This window comes from Agaricus bisporus, assembly GCF_000300575.1.
Source record: "Agaricus bisporus var. bisporus H97 unplaced genomic scaffold AGABI2scaffold_1, whole genome shotgun sequence".
In the NCBI taxonomy this organism is placed as follows: Eukaryota; Fungi; Basidiomycota; class Agaricomycetes; order Agaricales; family Agaricaceae; genus Agaricus; species Agaricus bisporus.
Window position 1 is genome coordinate 2,920,361 of NW_006267344.1, and position 19,957 is coordinate 2,940,317.

The 19,957-nt window shown below is 47.1% G+C and overlaps 10 protein-coding genes and 1 non-coding gene across 11 annotated transcripts; 7 read left to right on the top strand and 4 right to left on the bottom strand.

The window, feature by feature from the left end:
- Nucleotides 1-12: 12 nt before the first annotated feature.
- AGABI2DRAFT_182822 (hypothetical protein) lies at nt 13-3,691 on the bottom strand. Its single transcript, XM_006454794.1, has 11 exons — nt 3,552-3,691; nt 3,396-3,492; nt 3,042-3,348; nt 2,700-2,991; nt 2,155-2,646; nt 1,957-2,102; nt 1,481-1,907; nt 1,307-1,426; nt 780-1,256; nt 575-724; nt 13-524 (listed from the first exon to the last, which is right to left on the bottom strand). Exons 1-11 carry the CDS (start codon nt 3,639-3,641, stop codon nt 252-254), a joined length of 2,871 nt encoding a protein of 956 aa, XP_006454857.1. The 5' UTR covers nt 3,642-3,691; the 3' UTR covers nt 13-251.
- A 921-nt stretch (nt 3,692-4,612) lies between these two features.
- On the top strand, nt 4,613-4,909 carry AGABI2DRAFT_239575 (pheromone-like peptide). Its single transcript, XM_006454937.1, has 2 exons — nt 4,613-4,788; nt 4,844-4,909. Exon 1 carries the CDS (start codon nt 4,618-4,620, stop codon nt 4,750-4,752), a length of 135 nt encoding a protein of 44 aa, XP_006455000.1. The 5' UTR covers nt 4,613-4,617; the 3' UTR covers nt 4,753-4,788; nt 4,844-4,909.
- Nucleotides 4,910-5,529: 620 nt separating this feature from the next.
- Nucleotides 5,530-7,443, bottom strand: AGABI2DRAFT_241542 (YL1-like protein). The gene is made up of 6 exons (XM_006454947.1): nt 7,389-7,443; nt 7,236-7,318; nt 7,071-7,183; nt 6,774-7,016; nt 5,854-6,721; nt 5,530-5,793 (listed from the first exon to the last, which is right to left on the bottom strand). The coding sequence occupies exons 1-6, from the start codon at nt 7,436-7,438 to the stop codon at nt 5,618-5,620; spliced, it is 1,533 nt and encodes a 510-aa protein (XP_006455010.1). The 5' UTR covers nt 7,439-7,443; the 3' UTR covers nt 5,530-5,617.
- A 67-nt stretch (nt 7,444-7,510) lies between these two features.
- Nucleotides 7,511-8,419, top strand: AGABI2DRAFT_190092 (hypothetical protein). The gene is made up of 3 exons (XM_006454795.1): nt 7,511-7,687; nt 7,739-7,857; nt 7,909-8,419. Exons 1-3 carry the CDS (start codon nt 7,533-7,535, stop codon nt 8,118-8,120), a joined length of 486 nt encoding a protein of 161 aa, XP_006454858.1. The 5' UTR covers nt 7,511-7,532; the 3' UTR covers nt 8,121-8,419.
- An 87-nt stretch (nt 8,420-8,506) lies between these two features.
- AGABI2DRAFT_182825 (hypothetical protein) lies at nt 8,507-9,403 on the top strand (the record flags this gene model as incomplete). The annotated part of the gene is made up of 3 exons (XM_006454796.1): nt 8,507-8,543; nt 8,602-9,271; nt 9,326-9,403. Coding segments are annotated over exons 2-3 (186 nt in total), but the record flags the coding sequence as incomplete, so codon positions are not given.
- A 139-nt stretch (nt 9,404-9,542) lies between these two features.
- On the bottom strand, nt 9,543-9,627 carry AGABI2DRAFT_t8. Its single transcript has one exon. It is a non-coding gene; the product is annotated as a tRNA-Gln (tRNA).
- Nucleotides 9,628-11,624: 1,997 nt separating this feature from the next.
- On the top strand, nt 11,625-13,187 carry AGABI2DRAFT_198526 (hypothetical protein; the record flags this gene model as incomplete). Its single annotated transcript, XM_006454797.1, has 10 exons — nt 11,625-11,660; nt 11,718-11,795; nt 11,849-11,933; nt 11,986-12,335; nt 12,390-12,486; nt 12,535-12,727; nt 12,783-12,840; nt 12,898-12,929; nt 12,984-13,001; nt 13,057-13,187. Exons 1-10 carry the CDS (start codon nt 11,632-11,634, stop codon nt 13,185-13,187), a joined length of 1,071 nt encoding a protein of 356 aa, XP_006454860.1. The 5' UTR covers nt 11,625-11,631.
- An 82-nt stretch (nt 13,188-13,269) lies between these two features.
- Nucleotides 13,270-14,467, top strand: AGABI2DRAFT_190094 (rab-type small GTP-binding protein). Its single transcript, XM_006454798.1, has 6 exons — nt 13,270-13,327; nt 13,386-13,407; nt 13,458-13,588; nt 13,641-13,749; nt 13,808-14,015; nt 14,068-14,467. Exons 1-6 carry the CDS (start codon nt 13,295-13,297, stop codon nt 14,192-14,194), a joined length of 630 nt encoding a protein of 209 aa, XP_006454861.1. The 5' UTR covers nt 13,270-13,294; the 3' UTR covers nt 14,195-14,467.
- A 636-nt stretch (nt 14,468-15,103) lies between these two features.
- Nucleotides 15,104-17,872, bottom strand: AGABI2DRAFT_241541 (actin-like protein; the record flags this gene model as incomplete). Its single annotated transcript, XM_006454946.1, has 11 exons — nt 15,104-15,433; nt 15,492-15,827; nt 15,886-16,083; nt 16,135-16,323; nt 16,374-16,415; nt 16,468-16,593; nt 16,651-16,956; nt 16,987-17,110; nt 17,159-17,354; nt 17,406-17,514; nt 17,570-17,872. The coding sequence occupies 11 exons, from the start codon at nt 17,870-17,872 to the stop codon at nt 15,176-15,178; spliced, it is 2,187 nt and encodes a 728-aa protein (XP_006455009.1). The 3' UTR covers nt 15,104-15,175.
- Nucleotides 17,873-17,898: 26 nt separating this feature from the next.
- On the top strand, nt 17,899-18,900 carry AGABI2DRAFT_133530 (glycosyltransferase family 2 protein). Its single transcript, XM_006454799.1, has 5 exons — nt 17,899-18,024; nt 18,072-18,171; nt 18,220-18,330; nt 18,383-18,603; nt 18,651-18,900. Exons 1-5 carry the CDS (start codon nt 17,921-17,923, stop codon nt 18,868-18,870), a joined length of 756 nt encoding a protein of 251 aa, XP_006454862.1. The 5' UTR covers nt 17,899-17,920; the 3' UTR covers nt 18,871-18,900.
- Nucleotides 18,856-19,764, top strand: AGABI2DRAFT_190096 (hypothetical protein). Its single transcript, XM_006454800.1, has 3 exons — nt 18,856-19,200; nt 19,248-19,336; nt 19,385-19,764. Exons 1-3 carry the CDS (start codon nt 18,903-18,905, stop codon nt 19,664-19,666), a joined length of 669 nt encoding a protein of 222 aa, XP_006454863.1. The 5' UTR covers nt 18,856-18,902; the 3' UTR covers nt 19,667-19,764.
- The last annotated feature ends 193 nt before the right edge of the window (nt 19,765-19,957 follow it).

Here is a 19,957-nt window from a genome sequence, read left to right on the forward strand (position 1 = left end):
GCACGAAATTAGTCACAAAGGTCAGTCTTCTACCCCGAAGACATCATTTGACATCCAATGACTGGGGGTGCATGACTTATTATAAACACAAAGCCCGTATTCATAACATTATCAATGAACGATAGGAACAGAAGCAACATTAAACAACAGAAGAAGGAATTTAAATATTACAGGATGGAGTCGCTGAGTCATGGACAAATGCAACAAAGGAGGAACAACTTGGGAGATCATGGCCGTGGCGTGGATAGAGCTCACCGCGTAATACCCATCTTTAGAAATGCGCCGACCACTTCAACTTCGTTCCACCTCGAGTCAATATCTGAATCCCCACCCGTCGCAGCAGCCTTTCTTCGTTGAATGTGTAACAGGGTATTCCGGAAATGTCGCGTAATCATCTCAGGCGTTTGCACACCTTCAACAAGGCCAGGAGGAGCACGCTGAGAGGGGTGCACATCGGGCGAAGAGATGCTGTCGATACTTGAAGTTATGAGTTCCACGAGACTATTGACAAACTTGGGTGCAACCTGAATGTTGTGGGTGAGATTAGTGTAGTGTAATAAAAGAAAAGACATACAGCTGGTGCACCATGGTCAAAGTAGTAGAGGTATTGATCAAGGGTATCACAGTACAATTGAATTGTCACAATCTCTTCAATAGCCGAATTGGCTATTCGAAGAGATTTTTGGAGACATTCAAGGACCCGTTTGCTGTCCCGATGTGGGTACTATACGCAAGCCTTTCAGTATACACGTATAAAGAGGGAACAGAAATATACGAACAGCCTTCGTGGTATCTTCTGAATCATCCCCCTTAGCTGGTGGCGTCTCAGATTTCTCCTTCTCAACGTCGTCAGATTCTCCCCCAACAACTTCCTGCCACCACAAATGACTTGCAAGCCCTACAGCAGTCGCTTGGTGGCTCTTTTTCAAGAGCTTGGCACCATGCAATGCTGCTTTAGTGATGAGCGTGTCGTAATTGTCGACACCGAAGACTTTTGCACCGGCCAAGGTACCGATAATGAGCGTTATAGCCTGGAGCTGAGCTCGAGACTCCGAGATGCTATCTTCGTAAACTGTAAAGGCTTGCACATAGAAGTCATATGTCAAGTCCTCAAATCCACACTCGTCGGCAATCTGTGCCGTCAGAAGGAATAGCCGCAGAGCAATTGAGGGCGCTTCCACTTGCGTCGCTAGGATGGATGTAAGTTGCCTAATGAATTTCAAGATAGTTGACACTTTAGTCTGCCAGTCGCTTTCCTACGTCGATGTGTCAATCTAATATTTAGAAAAACAATAAGCTTATTCACCTCTTCCGCACGGTTCTTATAACGTCGACAAAGCTTAATAGATGAAGTGATGAGAGCAGGGAAAGTGAACCGCATTCTGTCACCTCCGGTTTCGAAATGTCGACGAGCAATTTGTAACAACTATTACGGCCATGTCAGGAGTTTAAAAACAAGGAGATAGGCAAACAGACATACCTCGAACTGTGTGTCAAGAGATTCTGCACGGAAAAGATGAACCATTCGTGCTACCCATCCTTGTTCTTCTGCCATCTCCTCTCTTTCCACAAAATATGGTCCTTGTCTTCGCACCTCCCTGATGTGACCCTGTTGACCGATTGACGTACTTTGATTGGATGCAAAATCAGATTGGTCCTTGATTAGAACGTGACACAGCTCCAAAACACCGTCCACATCTTCTGGCGTCTCAATAATTGTTTCATTCTTAAGTACCGAGGATATGATGGAATGTGCTATTGAACGGCGCGTGGAAAACAGCTGTCGCGTTAGCAGGGGTACGTAGTTGGGTATGGCGAGTAATGTGAGGACAGATTGATAGGAATTGATTGGCGCCACAAGTAGGGCTTGGAGATTCGATGATGTTTGTTGGGCATGCAAATCCGGACTGCAACGTGCGTCAGGTCAAAGGCAGGAAGCTTTGTGAGTCGACTCACTTATCACTATATTCTTTGATCTTCTCGGCCGTAAAACCGAGAATTTGGTCCACATATTCCAACCGGTCGGGATAGCAGCTGACGGAAAGGTTGGTGAGAGAAACAAAGAGGGCGGTTATGTCCTGGATTGAGAGATCTGGACGAGCCTTTGAACAAGTGTGAGATAATATGCCTACAATTAGGCCATAGGCAACTCACCTTGATGAGTTCTACAACTTGTTGCCAGAAAACTTCAAACAATCGAACATTATCCGGGACACCTCTGAATTTTCGGACAGGCGACGCTTCTTTTTCTTTGCCCTTCAATTCTATGTTAGAAGTCGCAGGAGATCCGGAAACTGAAGATTTTTCCGGACCGCTTGAGGCTGATGACTCGATAGTAGGTGATGTTGGGGTGGCTGCCCAAGCGTTAGCCTCGGAATTCGTGGGTGACATCGGGGATGGTTGAGAACTGCCATTTTGTCTGGATTTCTTCTGCTCTTTCACCTTTTCCGCCAAGCGTTTAGCGGCAGCCTCCTCTTGTCGTTTGGTCTCCTCTGGATCTTCAGTCTCGGCTTCTCGGGCAGCATACGCCGCAAGTCGGTCAATGAGAGCGATGACGATTTGTTTGATATTCACTTTTGGGTGGAGTTGGGCGGTAGAGGAAAGGAAAGGCCCAAGACTGTGAAGGTGGAATTCATCGGTGAAAACCTAGCTGAAGGTGAATGGTGACCTTGAAAGCTCTCAAGCAAAAATAGAATTACCTGAATCACGACCTCCATCAGGTATTCTTGAGCAATGACGTCTTTGCAACTGACGACTTGTTCCAGAATGCTCGGAAGGATAGTCTTCTGGTAGAGGTCCAAGTCTACACCATCTAGTTGGCTGAGCCGCACAAGGTTGGTACCAACGAGGATGCGAAGCTCGCGTCGTTCCATTTCGCGCTTCTCACGATCGCGAGAATGACCCTGATGTTGTAGACGTACCCATAATTTATTCATTTCAATGAAATTGGTCAATACGAAAGATATTGAGTCCTGTAAGTTCCCAGTAGGGCTAGATGAGATGTAAGTGAAACGGTCCGTCAAAATTAATATATAACGCACCCTGGTTCTGACGCAATGGGCAAGTTGTCCCTCGTTTGTCCACTTAGATAATGACGCAAAAAGAGGCCTCTGATAGGATGCAAAACTCCTCTGGACATTTCCATCATATCCTTCATTATCTCCTTGACGGGTGCATCTGGTATCGACATGTAAACGGAGCCAACAGTGATCATGAGGTAGAGACGGGGAAGGATATTGCTGGCGTATTGGACAAGTTCATACAGATCTGCAAGATGATGTCGGCCTTGGGTGTGAGCATCATAGAGATAATTGGATAGATGACGAAGAGCGTCGAACACGGCCATGTCTGGAAACAACTCAGTAAGAATACCCCAAAACTCCGTGCTCACGCACACAGCTCATAGTATTGCTTAGGCGACAGGGACGAAGTCCTCAATTCTGCAAGCATTAAACTTGCACTTTTGAGAGCATCCATCAGCTGATCCAGTTCCTTTGACAACGAATCATTAGAATTAGAATGGGAAAGCACGATTTAATGAGATAGCTTACAAGGTGTCGCTTCATTTGTTGCACCTGGATTTTGACGGTGTTGAGTGCTTCACTGAGGAGCTTGCCCTCCTCTGGTGCTGGTAGTGCCATCGTCGTCACCGCGGTCGTTGTCTGTGTGGAATCAAAAGGGCGGTCCCGCGTCGTGAGCTCGACACAGCAGCGCCCCGCAGTTCGTAGCCTATTTGGTAATGTGTGTCAACGGTCTCTAATCATTAGTCAGCGCTAATATGTTAATGTGCCCCTGGCTTATTGTCCCTCCAATTTATAGACGTGTAGATGTCGTCTGTCCATGTCGGCCGTCTGTCTATCTCCTTGCTTCTTTACCTCCGAGGAAACTACATTCTTAGTACCTGGTGATGAAGAATTACAGGATGGAATTTACGCCTCCTACCTGGGATACTTATCTGTGCCGAAACGTCGCATGCCTAACATGCAATGGTGCTCTTTATTACCTCACCCGGTCCAGACGTTGCTCGTGAAAAAAAGTATCAGCATGATCTGCTCTTGTCGACCTTGCCGTCTTCACTTCCGTGCTCTCCGAGGTGTGTACCCTGAACATAGGCATCATGGGACAATTCTATATATGACGGTGAGTTAATAGCTCGTGTAGCCTGCGGCGTATAAAGGCTCTTAATCATGCGCGTGAAAAGCACCCTAAGCCCGACGGCTTCGTTTACGTGGAAATTGGTCTCTAAAAAGATCTTGAGACTCAAGCGTAGAACAGCTAAATCCGGAAAAGGAAGGAAGTAATTGATGTGTAGAAGATGATGTCGCCGAGCGTCTTTTGTCTTCAAAAGTCAGAGTTACACGAGTCAAATTTCCTCCGGTAAGGCACGTCCTTACTTATTGTCTCCAAGTTTAAGCCTTTGCTAGCATCGCTCCCGATGCTACATCAACAATTGGAGCGAATCGGAGTGTCCGAGATTCTTCCGTGTACCATGCACTTCAGCTATCAAATGTACAATTCGTATAAAGGGATGGAACGTTCACCTACTCCTCACGATTTTCATCTAGAAATCAACTCACCTTGACTACTCGACCGAAAAATCAGCTCTCTAGTCACCAGATGGATTCTTTCACTACCTTCATCTCTCTCTTCTCATCCTCAAAGTCTGAGGATTCAATTCATGACACGTCTATTCCTACAGACGAGGAAACGAATGGTGGATATGGCAACAATGCCTACTGCGTTATTGCATGATTGCGATGGCTCCTCTTCAATTTTCGTTCTATCTTGGTGGGTTTTATATTCCCCCTTTACTAGTTCACTCCTAAACTCAACCGCTCTTCAGGATATGACTGTTTATTCAACCAACACTCTGGGCCATTTTTTGTTACCAATCTCGAATCGAGAGTTTCGGATTTCATTTGTGTTATTGCACCACTTTTCTTTGACATTTTTTATTGGGATGGATCGACGGCAGGATGTGCGCCAACTTGACGCACGTTTTTGAAGTATCATAGTGAAATTTCGTTCTTCTCAGCTTTTAGTGTGTTCTGTATGAACGCCGATCTGTTGCATTATTAGGAAGTTATTTGCATACTCTGTATATATGCATTAGTAGATAGACAACTTTTCGGATTTCATTTGTACCAACATTACAACCGAAAGCTCCATCAAAAAACAATATTCAAGGATATCCATATTTCTTAAGACTTCCGCATCAGCGAATAATCAAGCCATCGGCACCAGGGGCTATCTTCCTCTGTTTCTTTGTCTTTAAAAAGGATCACCCTCTCTTTCTCATCCACCGAAGCCCGAATACTCAACTACCTCTATTTTACAAAAAGGTTGAAGGTGGTGGTCAAATACTATCGCTATCCGGCCAATAATAACGGCGCCAGTGCCTACTGTGACAGTCGCTGTGTAAGTGGGGTGGGTCTCGTTGCATCTTGGTGAGTGGCATACTCTGTTTTTTCGCTAAAGTAAGACACTCAACCGCTCGTCAGGACCTCTCATTTGACTTCGTTATTCGGATAATCTTTGTTTCTCAGTTTACCATGTGTTCTGCAAGAACACATACCTTGTAAGTAAGTCACATATTATACATTGATGAACAGTTTTATCAACATTCTTCATCTCTACCGACGTAACAACCGAACTCCGGACTCCAAGTATAATGGTGTTCAAGGATGTCTGTTAGAACTCTAAAGGCATCCACATCGGCGAACGGCGCACCCGTGCGAGGGTCAAGATAGGGCGCAACCTGTCCAGTAATCGCACACCGCTGCTTCACTCGACCTAGAAATTACCGGTAGTAAATCTTCCAGTACAATGAAGCTCAGCAGGAAGAAAACTCACCCAAAGGCCGTCCCTTTCCACCGAGTACCTTCAGCTCCTCCCATTTTACATGATCTCCAAACATAGCGCTCATGGTGTCTTTCCACTGTGGCTTCGAGACTCCCTCACGTTGATCGTTCTCATGGATAACGTAATTCTTCGCCACCTTTTCTGTTCGCTCCTCTTCAACATACTGTTTCGGTTGAGGTGGTGTAGGCGTCGGTAAGGTCGTAGGAGTAAAGAGGGATGAATGGAAATTAAAACCAGTCCCTCCGGCAGTTGTTGGCGGGTTAGCATTATAGATACCATACGGATAGGTCGAGGGCGCAGGAGGTAATCGGAAAGTAGAAAATGTTGAGGCAGTTGACTGTGTGCTTTGGTCTGCCGTTATCGGAGTGGAGGCTACCGGTGTAGAGGACTGGATATTTACAGAGGTTGTTTGCGAAGTGGTAGAAGGGGCAGTAATCAGTTGGGACGTTGACGTTTGCCCAGGAGCGGGCTGAGAAGTTGAGCTAGCCTGAGGGATTGAGCCCGAAGTCGAGGGTGTTGCTTGTGCAGCAAGGTATTGGAATAATTGGGTGTAATATGTGTTGTAGTAGTTTTGAGTATAATTCGGATAGGAGGGTGCTGCGACTGGTGGCGGCTGCGGAGCTTTTACTTCAACATTGACCTTGAACTTTTCATCTTCAACTTTGCTGACCCAACGGAGTAGAGGACCTTCAACAGCAGGCATTTTAATAACTCTAGCCTTTTTTCGTTTCTCTTCTTCTACCTGCAGATAGTTCTTATGCTCTTTGATGTTACCTTCTTCGTTATCTAATGCCCTTTGAATGAGCTCTGCCTGGGAGAAAGAATGGACAGCAGGTTTGAACTTTTTCGGTGCAGAGGCCTAAGAGTATCGTAAATGGAGTAAAACAGATACTTGAAGCGAACGTAGGCACCTTCTTTTCACCAGCTTCTCTAGCCCTAGTATCAGTAGCATTGGTATTCAGCATGGTGTGTTTACGCTGGCTCTTTCTCTTTTGCCCAATTCGCCGGGGCAACTCTTGACCAGCTTCACTGACTATGACTGTGGCATCTAAATTCGGTTTGACTACTGGAGGAGCAACAGCTTGGGGGTTGAAAGTTGCTTTTTGTCTGGCATGTGCAGCAGCGGTCTGTTTCTCTAAACGAGCTCGTACTGCCTGGATGCACGATAAGCAAAGATCGGAGCGGACTTGAAGTCTCCGTCAACTTACCCGGCGAGCAGATTTCTCTTCGTCGTGGAAGACTTTTTCTCCTGCATCAGGGTCTCCTTGTTCCGCTTCTTCGTCCGTACTCGCAAAGTCAGATTCGAACATATCCTCCTCGTCTAAGGTTCCACTGAGCTTAAGGAAGTAATAGAATTATTTTGCTACACATACCTCTTTCATTTATGAACTCCTTGTCGTCGTCCAGGTCTTTGGTGGAATCATCGAGAGCCATTTCCGCCAAAGCGGCCTCCATGCTGGCTGACCGTGAGTGGGGTGCCCGACGTTCAAACACACGACTAGCAAGGACTCTGAAGACATGCTCACCGATTACCAGCGGTGCTCCTGCGTGAGCGACGAGCTGCCAGACCGTCCATGGTGGTGGTACTTTGTAAGTTTAGATTTGTAAATTTAAATTTAGAGATTAATAGCTTAAACACATCCAAACACGGTTTCTCCTCCGACGCGTCTATGGTGTCTGCAGCAGCCAGAAAAGCCCTTCGGGAAGCCCCATCCAAACTCTCGCAGGTCGTCCAACATCTCGAACAAAAACCCCATCTCCGACTCTTCGGCGTCACAAGTCTCGCAGTCCGTTATGATGCGAAACGCGTTAGTCCCGGGACCAGGTCAGTTTCACAACTACTGTCAAGCAAAAATTATATATTTATTTTTACCAGGCATTTCGTGAAAGACGCTTTACCCCGTCTTCGGTGGGCGAACCCGGAATTGGCCATTGACGTCGAAAAGGTTTTCAAGGCGGAGGAATCGGTAAAGCAGAGTATCATGTTAACATATGGTAGGGGGCTCTCGAACCACTGTTGATATCAGATTGTTGACTTTATGACAGACACAGGTACCACACGGTCTTTTCAAGTGAATAAGAAATGGTCGACCACTATACTTCGGGAAATCATGGACACAGCTGGCGGCGATCCATGGAAAGAGTACAAGCAACGACAGCACGAAGAGGGATTACCACTCCTGCCTGGAGAGGATAAAGCAGCTAGGATGGAAGCTCATTGGAAGCGCCAATCTACGGGCACAGAGTCAGAGTCATAAAGATTAATCATTAATGGTTCTAGTAGTACGGGGCAACTAATACGATTCTTGAGACCTCCATAGCGAATAATACTGTTCTTTAGACCCAACAATTATCCACACAAGATACAAGTGAGACGGAACACAAGAAATCAAAGTCACTTAGGTGTAGCAAAACTTGCCAGAAAAACTATAAAGCCTAGTCCGAAAACTACACTACCAAGAGAATTGAGAATCCCAAAGGCAGTGCCAAGAAGACGCGGGATTTGCGCAATGCGTCCGAATGCATTAAAAGGGGACTGCACCTTGCTTTGGGAAGTCTAGAAGGAGCCCGTTCAGTGATGGACGTCGTAGACTCGGGTTGAGGAAGGCGCAACTTACAAAAATTTTACGGATATTGTTGAATTGTATAGCAGACTCCAGAGCAGCAAACGCCCAAAAGAAAGCCTGTTGGTTATCATAAGAATAGAACAAACAGACGTATATATATAATATACACATACCGGTTGAGGCTCCACCTTGAAAGTCGGGAGCAACTCCAGCATATTTCTGTTTTGGCCAAGTACAGCCCACCTTGTCCACCTGCCAACATCCAGCGAGCCAACATGTTTGGTGTACGCAGCAGGCTCAAGGAAAAACACGAAATAAGCCAACAGAAGCCAAGTGGACACCAATTGAACCAAATTTCGGATAGCTTTATCACGTTTGAGAGTCTCTGTCTCTGGGCTTGAGGATTGTGCCCCGCCCTGCCGCATTTGTTGCAGTAGGTCGAACATATCCGAACCAGGCGTTTGAGCCCCAGAAAATGAAGTCAGGAGCTCAGCGAAGGGATCGGCATTGGCTTGATCACTTCCTGAACTTCCTCCGACGAAAGGACCTGGACTGGGGCCTCTTGGATCAGAACTTTTACCGGCGGCGGATGTGCCGCTGGGTACGCGACTGGACGGTAGACTTGGACGAGTAGCGCTGGCATTCATGAGCGCTTGTCGGAATTGCTCTTGTAGCTCTGTCGACCACACGGACTCATCAGTGTCGCCGACAAGGGATTCAACCGTTACGGAGGATGCAGGCGCATTTGTCGGTGGTGATCTGGAAGTGGGAACTGGAGAAGGAGAGACAGAGTGACGTGGAGGGTCCTCTCCTGGAAGACTCTTCGAGAAGGAAAACGAGTCTACAAGATATGAGTTGTGGTGCCAGCGAGATGTCGTGCCGAATTTACACACCGTCATTGAGGAAAGATGCCTCGTCGCCTCTTGCGGTGGTAGTGAGCTTGGCCAACCGGTCTCCACGTTTTGCGAGAATGGCTTTTCTGCGAGCCTCGGCACGTTCAGCAGCACTCGACATGATAGAACAGACAGAGTTTATAAACGTGGATGGCTGATGTCGCAAGACAGGCAGTATCACGTGAAAAAAAAAAGAAAAACTCATATTGGCATTGGCGTAAGGCGCTACCAGGGTTCGAACCTGGGTTTCAGGAAGACAGAATATATATCAGAATCCTGAGTGATAACCACTACACTATAGCGCCTTAGTAGCCATTGAAGGGGTAACAATAGTAGTCCGACAAAGCGACAGAGCGGTCATCAGATTGACTCTCCAAGTGCTTCGTTTCTGTCAGGGTAGGCACCAAGACGGTCCACAATTCCAAGTAGGTACAGATAGTCGCACGAGTTTACTTGCGTGGGGCTGTAAGTAATTCTGGAGGATTACACTTGAAAGAATAGACGTTTGAACGTTTGGAAAAGACGGACGCAACGGTCCGAGCTTCTCGTTCTCCAAGACAGCACGCAAAGTCAAAAACATCTCCAGCCCTCGGGATGGTTGGCATTGGGAAGCCCGAGGCTCTCACTCCGCCTATCATTCTTATTTATGGCCTTTGATGTTATCTGTCAGTATGCCAGACTTAGTGTACCGCGGACAGCGCTCGAGCATCGCGTGAAAAAAAAAAGGAAAGAAAAGATAAGAAAAGATAATAAGACACACGTCCGGGTCCTAAGTATTAATTAGGTAGTCATGCTGAGCCCTGCAAGCCGTTTCAAAAAGGCCGGCGTTTAGGTCACCTAGCCCGAAGCTGACTAAACCTAATGAAAATCTTATTGGATATTCGGAACGGGTGGGGTTCATTGTCGTTTTGTAATGTTTACCTGTAGCATACTGTCAGGAAGAAGCTTTGAAGATCCGAAAAGAGGTATTCGCTAACGATGTCACTGTACTTTATCGCAAGCTCTCTTTAAACGAAGTGGGTCCGGCAGCTTTGAGTTAGGCGGGTAAGAGAGGGTGAGGATAATTACTTGGCCAAGCCTAACCCATGTAAGCAGGCCCCTGATCGGTCTAGTAATTGCAACCGTTACATTAAAAGGGACATAATAGGATATCTTATGATATTCTGCCACCGATTAGTATATATATGTGTAAGCACCTTGCTAACAAGAAGAGTCTGACTACCTCGAGATTACCTGGTATTTCGAGAAATATGGAGAAATATATGGACGCATAACAGATGCCGTCATGCCGTGGCTTGATCTCTTTGAAAGATCTTGATCGCGGGAGATCATCCGAGCCTCGGTTACTCTCCCGCAATCGAGATTCGAAGTTCCTCATGGAACTCAGTTCAGTAGGGATTATAACTTAAGTATAAACCCGGGTCCTCGGTCAGGTAGACTTATGTTAGGGTGACTTTCCTCTTCTCAACCAAGTTCATTTTTGTCATTATAGAGAAAAAGTCTAATGTGAGGGATGTGTTCGACATTAGATATAATAGAGTCAGGAATATGAACGAACTCCACTTCTCACACTAATAAGTGTCTCCACTCAGGTATTCGCCGGACCCATACTTTGCGCATATGTATTGTGAGTTTCTCACTGTTTCTCAATCTATTCTAATTTGATTTATTAGTATGTTTGTTACGGGGCACATACCGCGCACTGCATACGAGAATTGCGCTATAACACTTTGTGTTTTTAGTCATTCTGCCGGCCGCTCGGCAGTCACAACATCCACTCCCATCGGCTGGAAAATCTGTATAAATGCGGCGGCTGTATTGCCACACTCTTTTATCTCGCCCCGCAGCTCGCTAGTGGAAGAAATGACTGACGAAAAATTGGTTGAGGAGAAGGTAAAACCCGAGTTCAGCGACCATCGTGATGAAATTGTTCAACTTCAGACTTTGGGAAATTCCAATAAAGAGGAACATGGAGACTCTTCAGACCCAGAGTCCGCCGAATCCTCATCTAATGACGATTTTCCAGAGGGCGGCTTGAGAGCTTGGAGTTGTGTAGCTGGGTCGTATGTGTCCATCGCACGGGTACCTACCTATGTTAACCTTTCTAATACCTTTAAGGTTCTGCGTTCAAGTGGTCGGATTTGGGTACGCGTACCGAATCAATGATTCAAGTGTAAGGCATATCCTCATATCATTTTTCGTACCAGCTATACGACCTCTTTTGGTGTCTACCAAGGTAATGCCAATTTTTCTGGGCCAACTGTGGATCACGACCATTTCGTCTTCTAGATTACTATACAAGATTTTACATGACGAAGGAGAGCCCTTCGGCCATATCGTACGCAGCTGTCAAGAATGCTTGCAAGGATTTACCTCGCTGATGGTCGACTTACAGATGGATCGGGAGTGTGGACGGTCTTCTCGTAATTGCAACTGGGATTATTGCTGGAAGATTATATGATAAGGGTTACCTGTATGTCGTCCCCATTGACGACTCGAATGTGCAGAAGCTGATTTGATTTAAAGGTATCACATCCTCTATGGCGGTTCCGTCTTGATTACTTTCTCCTTGTTCATGTTATCTCTAAGCCAACCTAATTCTCTATATCAGGTATGTTTTTGTACCCTCATTGATCTTCTCTATGTTTATTGTATCATTGCAGAATTTTCTTGCGCAAGGAATAGGTCATGGCCTGGGTGCTGGCCTGATGTACGTGCCTAGCCTGGCCGTTATATCCCAATATTTTCGCCGAAGGCGAGCTCTCGCGATGTCAATTGTTGCATCTGGATCTTCCCTTGGCGCGATAATCCATCCTATTATGCTCAATAATCTGTTCGTAAGGATAGGCTTTGGAAATGCTGTCCGAGCGAGCGCGGGTATGAATGCTGGCTTGTTAATAATCGCCTGCCTCCTTATACGTCCCCGACTACCCCCATCTACGAATGTCCCAGCCTATTGGACATCGGTTAAAAAATTCTCAAAAGACAAGCCATATGTGTGCGCTGCTCTTGGGTAAGCATGCATCTCATCGGCTACGGAGTGGAGGATCCTGATAGACGCTTTCAGGTTGATGGTATTTCCCATTGGAATGTACTTCCCTTTATTCTTTCTCCAGCTTGATGCTGCGAAACGAGGCTTAAGTGTAGACTTTGCTTTTTACTCGGTAAGTTTTAGTTGACTGTGCCCGAGCTGAGTTTACGTGTCTCGTCAGCTAGTAATCTTGAACGGGGCTAGCTTTGTCGGACGTCTTTCACCTGGATTTATAACCAAGTACATTCCTATTCAGCCCTTGACGGCGATAACTACAGGCGCTTGTGCAGTATTGCTTTATGCTGTAAGTGGTATAACCACTGTTCCCGCTTTCGTCGTCTTTGGAATATTGTATGGGATACTTTCCGGGATCTGTGAGTCTTATGTCTGCTTTGTTTCTCTGCCGCAGTGACTGACTTTAGCTATCAGTTATATCGCTTATGGCGCCACTAATATCCACCCTGTGCGATGATTATAGTGAACTAGGGTGAGTTAATTAAAAATTCTTGGCAAATACACTAATTCCTCATCCGGAACGATGCAGGTTACGGATGGGTGTTGCCTTTACTCTATGCGGTAAGAGAACATAGACGATTATCGACTGTGATATGTTCTGACCTTGGCATCTAGGTGTTGGCGCGCTTATAGGTATGTGTTGTGCTGGACCTTTGGGGACATATTGATGATGTCAAATGTTACCTAGGTCCACCGGTGGAAGGTGCTCTGCTGGGGGATTCGTTTGAGTGGTGGAAAGCTGCTGTGTTTGCTGGCTCGTTGGCTGTGTTTGGATCGTTCATGTTTGGAAGCATGGTTTATTTTCACCGGCGGAAGTAAAATACATGTACCTTGAATACTTTGAATAATAAATACGGACTATATCATGTGACTTGTGAGGACTCCATTCGACGGATCGCTTGTTAGTTCCAGCTTCGACCTCCAACATGCCTCCTCCGCACTACGACTTTCTTATCAAGGCGAGCATTGTGTCCTCCCATTCTGTCTTCGACGCTGTTGCTGACAACGACCGTGCAGCTCTTGCTCATCGGTGACTCGGGTACGGTCCATTCAGCCCGCATGTTGTGCTATCTCTGAGCCAGCTCACAGGTGTCGGCAAATCTTGCCTTCTACTTCGCTTCTGCGACGATGCATGGACTCCTTCTTTCATTACCACCATCGGCATAGACTTCAAGATCAGAACCATTGAGCTAGATGGCAAACGTATCAAACTTCAAATAGTGCGTATCCGTTTATGAACACGTTCAATCATTCTCATAGAGACCCGTGAAGTGGGATACTGCTGGTCAGGAACGTTTTAGAACTATCACAACCGCCTACTATCGCGGTGCTATGGGCATTCTCCTGGTGTACGATGTCACCGACGAGCGCTCCTTCAATAGTTCGTCGCCAGCTACTCTTTTGTTGTGTAGAGGGATTTCATGAGTTCGATCCACTAGATATCCGGACCTGGCATTCGAATATCGAGCAACACGCATCGGAAGGCGTTAACAAGATCTTGATTGGAAACAAGTCAGATTGGACGGACAAGCGGGCTGTCACTGAAGAACAGGGTCGTCAACTCGCAGAAGAACTTGGGTTACGTTTCATGGAAACGTCAGCTAAAGTAAATGAGGGTGTTGAGGAGGCGTTTTTCACGCTCGCCAGGTCCGCCGTGCTCGAAGTAGTGCTTGATTATCTGCTCACCTTTAGTTCATAGGGATATCAAGACAAGGTTGATTGACTCACAGGCTGATGCTGCGGGATCATCAACAAGCGCACCCACTGATGGCTCCGTTCGCGTGAATCAACCCGCGAATCAAACATCCCCCACCTGTTGCTCATAAGAGCTTGGCTCATGCGCAGTTATCGATGCATATCCCTATCTTGTATACACCTGTGTTGCGCCTTCCATCCCATTTCGGTTTCTGACCTGGCAAGTCGTTCTCCGTTATCCATTATTGGAATGGGACGGAATTCATCTCCATCAGCACAATTGTCGAGTTACACCCCTCGGATTACTTTCTGTAGTAATAATTCATTTGGTTTCGATATCCATCTTGTTTACCGAGATTCATCATTACAATCAAGACATCGAAATGGTACTTTCCCTGATGCCGGTTGTTGGAGTCATACAGTCAGGTTGCTGCGTTGTATGGAAAGCCCCATATGTCCCTAGATGCAGCCATCATGTCGGTTAGATTGGATCAACAAAGGTAATCCGAGTCAGCTTTACACTGCGGCAGTAATAATCAACTTCGGAACTTGGGTATACTTAGGCATTTGCGAAGCTGCTTAGTATGACGCTCCTTTTTGTCCTCAAATATTTCTAGTCATCATTTGCCCATCTTACTGCTGGTCAAGGCAGGTTCTGCACAATCACCAGGGTATATTATAGAGGTACTTTTGATATATGGCTATCTCAGATTGAATAAGTAATTTAAAGATGGGCATTCAGCGTCTCTTGACCTCGAAAATAATTGTAATTGACATGAGAGATATAATGTTGGATCAATATGTCAATGATGCAGGTGTCCCTATGGTGTGGACGGGGACAAGTCGTCAGCGTTCCTGGCAGGCTTATTTGCTTGCGGTCATTGATAGAGGAGACGATAGACTGGGAGGAACAGAAAGCCTGCTCCAAAATTACGGCACGCATGAATGTTCTTCAAATCAACTTGTCGGATATATACTCAAGGACTCGACGTCGACCATAACAAGAAAACCATCATACTGTTAAAGCCTGTTTCGTTATATTCACCCTAATGAATTATACACGTCATTACTCTCACAACAAACACTACTTACAAGATATCAACATCGAAAGATCAGATCGTATTATTCCAATTACCTCCCCACCATCTCCTTATCCGTTCCGGACCATGCTCATCATAATCCTGTCGAGTATACCCATGCTTTTCTCCTGAAAGACTAAGTTGATTCATCCCATTCCAAGCATCCATGGTAGCATTTTCCGCTTTATGAAGCGTAATAGGCATTTCGGGAGGTAAAACTGGTCGCAAGGCAGAAAACAATCGATCTGGGAGTCCAGGTAATTGAGAAGGTCCACCCGTAAGGAAAATATTCTAAGTGTGTTTCGTTTTATGTCAGACTCGATAATGAGAAAAGATACTGTGAACTCACGTTAACAAGACGTCCTTTTTCGGCCTCATTGAATCTCGCAAGAACATTTTGAATCACTTCACTAACCCCCGCAGAATCGACGCCAGCCATACTCGGCGAGAACCACGTCTCACACACTCGCCAGCGTTCGGTGGTGAGGTGAATGCGGTTCTTACCACGGGTATCGCCTTCTTCATAACTAGGTTTGAATGCAGTGAGAAGAGCAGACCGTTGGGTACTTATTGCAGCATGCGTATGATGGATTGTAAATGTAGGATCGTGTTGAAGGAGTTTCTGTTCAATGACTTGGAGTTGATTCAGATCTTCTTCTTCATCTGAGGAGGCCGCAGCTATGTTCTGTTAGATAGAGGAGGTTAGCGGAAGACTGCTTCTTTGCAAATAGTCTAGCACGGACGATTTTGCGATAAATGGCCCAATCTGCATCATCCGCTCCGAACATATCTTCTCCTCCACCTTTTCGTTTCTTTTTGGGAACACGATCATCACTGGCTAGGTTGGCGATACTCTTCATTCTCGCTTGTGCAGCTGCACTTTTTCGATCACTTAAAGCAGCCTTGCGTCTCGTACGATCTTTGATGCGAGTCATGAGTGCCTGAAGTGAAAACTCGGTGAGAAGAGGTCGTGAAGTCATCTCTTGACATACCTCTTGTTCTATTCGTAAACGATTTGACCAAGCTTCAAAATCATTTTCACGTTCGTCTTCTTCCTTTTTGATTTCACGTTCCTTCTCTTCCCGTTCTCGCTCCTTTTCTTTTCGTGCTCTAACACGAGCATCATAACCTGCTTTGAGGAGTTTCTGTTTTTTCTTTTCTTTCACACCATCTTCGTCTAGCTGAAAGGGAGTTAATCGGTGTTGAAGGATACTAACGTTCAAGCAAATACCTCTGCGTCGGGGACGTCTAGGAGAGGGAAGGAGGGTTCTTCCTGCACTGACAAAATTAGCAGGTGAAATGTGGGAGTTTGTAGTATGACGTGCCGCAGGTTCGTCCGGTTCAATGATACCCTGTTCCTTCTTACGACCTCTGCTAACGGCAGCATCGAGCTTCTTGATAGCTTGCTCGAGAGCAGCATCAGAGTCATAGCCCTCAGACTGTAATCTACTCTATGTATGGGTGAATGTGGATATTTAAGACAAGGTAAGCGGAATAAGGACTCGTACCATCCACTCGCGTTTGGTGTCTGAACCTTTGTTTTCTTTGAGTGCAGACAGACGTTGAAGTTCATTCTCCTTCCTCTGTAATTGCTCTGCGCGGTTTTTTGCAGCTATCTCTTGAAGTTTCTTTCCTTGTTCTTTGCGTCTTTCGGCAGTCTTGGCTAGTTCTTCCTCTGTTTTTTCTTCTAGAGGTGTAGGGGCAAAGGGGAATTGGATGATGCATTCTGATGCACGTAGAGCATCGGGCGTGCTGATGGAGCGGAGGTGGGCAAGGTAGTCGGGGGTGAACGAGCAAACATTTTTAAGCATCCACTGGGAAAGCCTTTTGGTTCAGGGTATGACAAGAAGGCGGAAAGAAGTAAGACTTGCGTTGGTTTGGAGTGAAGTGAGACGGTTGAAATTAGGGTATTTGAGCTGAACGAGTTTAAGGAGGAATTCAGATGCTTGGGACGCGCCCCACGGGATTCTGAAGGGGAATCAGAGAGCTGCAGAGGGCGTAGGAAATATTTATTACCTCTTGGAGTTGCTGAGAATTCCTTTTCCATTAAGTATGGGGATGACAGAGGTGGAAGCCGTGTTGAAGGACACAACGAGGCCATCAGAAGTGAAGGGTTTGGATGAACCGTTGTTCTTGTAGAAGGACATTATACCATCTACGCAATATGTGACTTCCGGGACGGAATATAATTCAAAGAGAAGTTCAGATGTAACTGGAGACGCGTCGTAAATAGCTTGTCGTATGAGTGTCTTTCAAAACGTACGGGCACGAGAGTGTAGGGGAGTGGCTAATCGTTCAGTCATGAAGATTCGGTGGTCGATACTGGGGGTGTTGATTCCCATTTGCAAAAAGGCATAGTCGAGGGTGTTTTCCTGACAGTTTGGAATAAAAAACTGAGAAGCTAAGAATATGGAGGGAGAGATATACGAGTGCGTCAAAGTTGAGGAGGACGTCGCCCTCCCATGGGGTCCTTGCCTGACCTCTTGCGCCAGTTTCGCAGTCGACGGCATCTCCAAAGAGAAGTAGGGGTTTGTTGTTGCGACGATCCTTGTACTTTGCAATGACAGTGGGAGCCGCGGAGGGTTCTTGACCGGTGAAGCCCCATCTGAAAGAGGTGGCGCCGTTGTCGATGATGATGTCTCCGGTGATACCCTCGTAGTCGAGCGGGGGCGGGGGGAGAGAGGGGAGGACGGGGCGGGGGATGTCGAGGATGTAAGGGTCAATATCCATCTCGTCACACCTGGATCACACTCTCGCATGAACCCCTTTGAGAGGACCATGTCAGTCAATACACACAAGTATTCCGTCATCCTCCCAACCTACAACGAACGCAAAAACCTCCCCATCATCATCTGGCTACTCGCAAAAACCTTCAACGAAAAGTATGTCGTGTCGACTTTGCCAAACCACGCTGCTGACACGATACCAGTCACCTTGCATGGGAAATCATCGTAGTGGACGACGCTAGTCCCGATGGAACGCAGGAAATTGCGAGGCAGCTGGCTGCGGTATATGGAGAGGACAAAGTCGTGCGTTGCTGCCCGTATATAACTGAAATCGCTGCTCATAGCTGGTAGATTCTGAAGCCGCGCGCAGGCAAGCTGGGCCTTGGGACTGCGTATGTCCACGGCCTCAAATTCGTCAGCGGCGACTTTGTGATTATCATGGACGCCGACTTTTCGCACCACGTTCGTTTGGTCAAATTAATCCCTTGTCCTGACATGACATGACCCTTTACAGCCTAAATTCATCCCACAATTCATCCAACTTCAGAAGACGCACAACCTGGACGTCGTGACGGGGACACGGTACAGTTCTTCAGCATCGCCGGCGATGGCAGGCTCGACACCGGGAGGCGTGTATGGATGGGACCTGAAGCGGAAGCTAGTGTCGCGGGGTGCGAATTTTCTGGCGGCGACGGTGCTGAATCCGGGGGTGAGCGACCTGACGGGGAGTTTCCGGTGCGTATGCCGTTGATGCCGTCTGAGCGGAGTCTGAAATGTGGCAGGCTGTATCGGCGGGCTGTTTTGGAAGACATCATCGGGGCGACGGTGTCGAAGGGCTACGTGTTCCAGATGGAGATGATGGTGCGCGCACGGGCCCTCGGCTACAGCGTGGGCGAGGTGCCGATTACATTTGTGGACCGGCTGTACGGGGAGAGCAAGCTGGGGGCGAGCGAGGTGGTTGGATACGCCGGTGGAGTCTGGACTCTGTTTACATCTGTGTAGTTCTGGAAAACATATCTTTGTCCTCTGCGCTCATGAGTCTCCTCTTCACCGTCCTCCGCTCTGCCTCCCAGCACGAGAGCGACGACGACGACCTCATCAACGTCGTCTCCCCCGCCAACACCCGCCCTTCCTCTCCAACCCTCAAGGGCGCTGCCGCCCGCCCCATCCCCAAACCTCTTCTCCTCAACAAATCCCGCAGCCGCACAGATCCTCTCCGTGTGCTCCCCACAGAACTCTCCCAGCGCATCTTCTCTCGCCTGCGCTTAAGCGATCTTGCAAAATGCTCTCTTGTATCGAAAAAATGGAATCGGAGTCAGACAATCAACTATGGTCAGTCAACACACGTTTTTCGCATTTCTCCTTTAACCCTTCTCCAGTCTGGTTTCAGCACTATCGAAGAGACAACTTTCACGATGAAAGCCTGCCTCCGGGCAAGTGGTCCAAGCGCGAATCCAAACAGAACTGGGTCTGTCTCTTTTCCCCAATGACCACATCTCTTTCTGACTGCATGCAGCGTCTGGTCCATCTCAAGACACTACGGGAACGTTCCCCTCCTTCCACCCCCTTCTCACGTTACTCATCCGCTTACAACTCCGGTTATCAAACACCTCGCGAGATGAAAGAAGAACAATGGCGTCTCGAGGCCGAGACTACTTCCAAACCTGGTAAACTCGAGATGCGTGAAATGTACAAAGAGCTGGGCGGGCGCAAAGCTCGCTCAAAAGCAAAATTGGGCAGTTCAGGCCCCATTCGGGATAGAGGAGGATGGGCCGATGGTGATGATGGATGGCCCTAGTAGTACAGTTGTGTTGTTGATGTCATATAGATGTATATACATTATTGCTAGATGTTAATCTTGAACCCTGTCATGACGAATTTCTTTTCACATCCCACCATGACTACGCGATCCATCGTCTCCTACGACGACATCACCCCACCCTATGATGCCTCTCGTTTCAAGTCCCAGCAGCAGCCTCCTTCCAAAAGGCGTAAACGCAACAACAACAAAAAAGCCGAAGGTCGTGAACTGACGCGCGACGAGATATGGGATGACTCGGCTCTCATAGATGCGTGGGATGCTGCCATG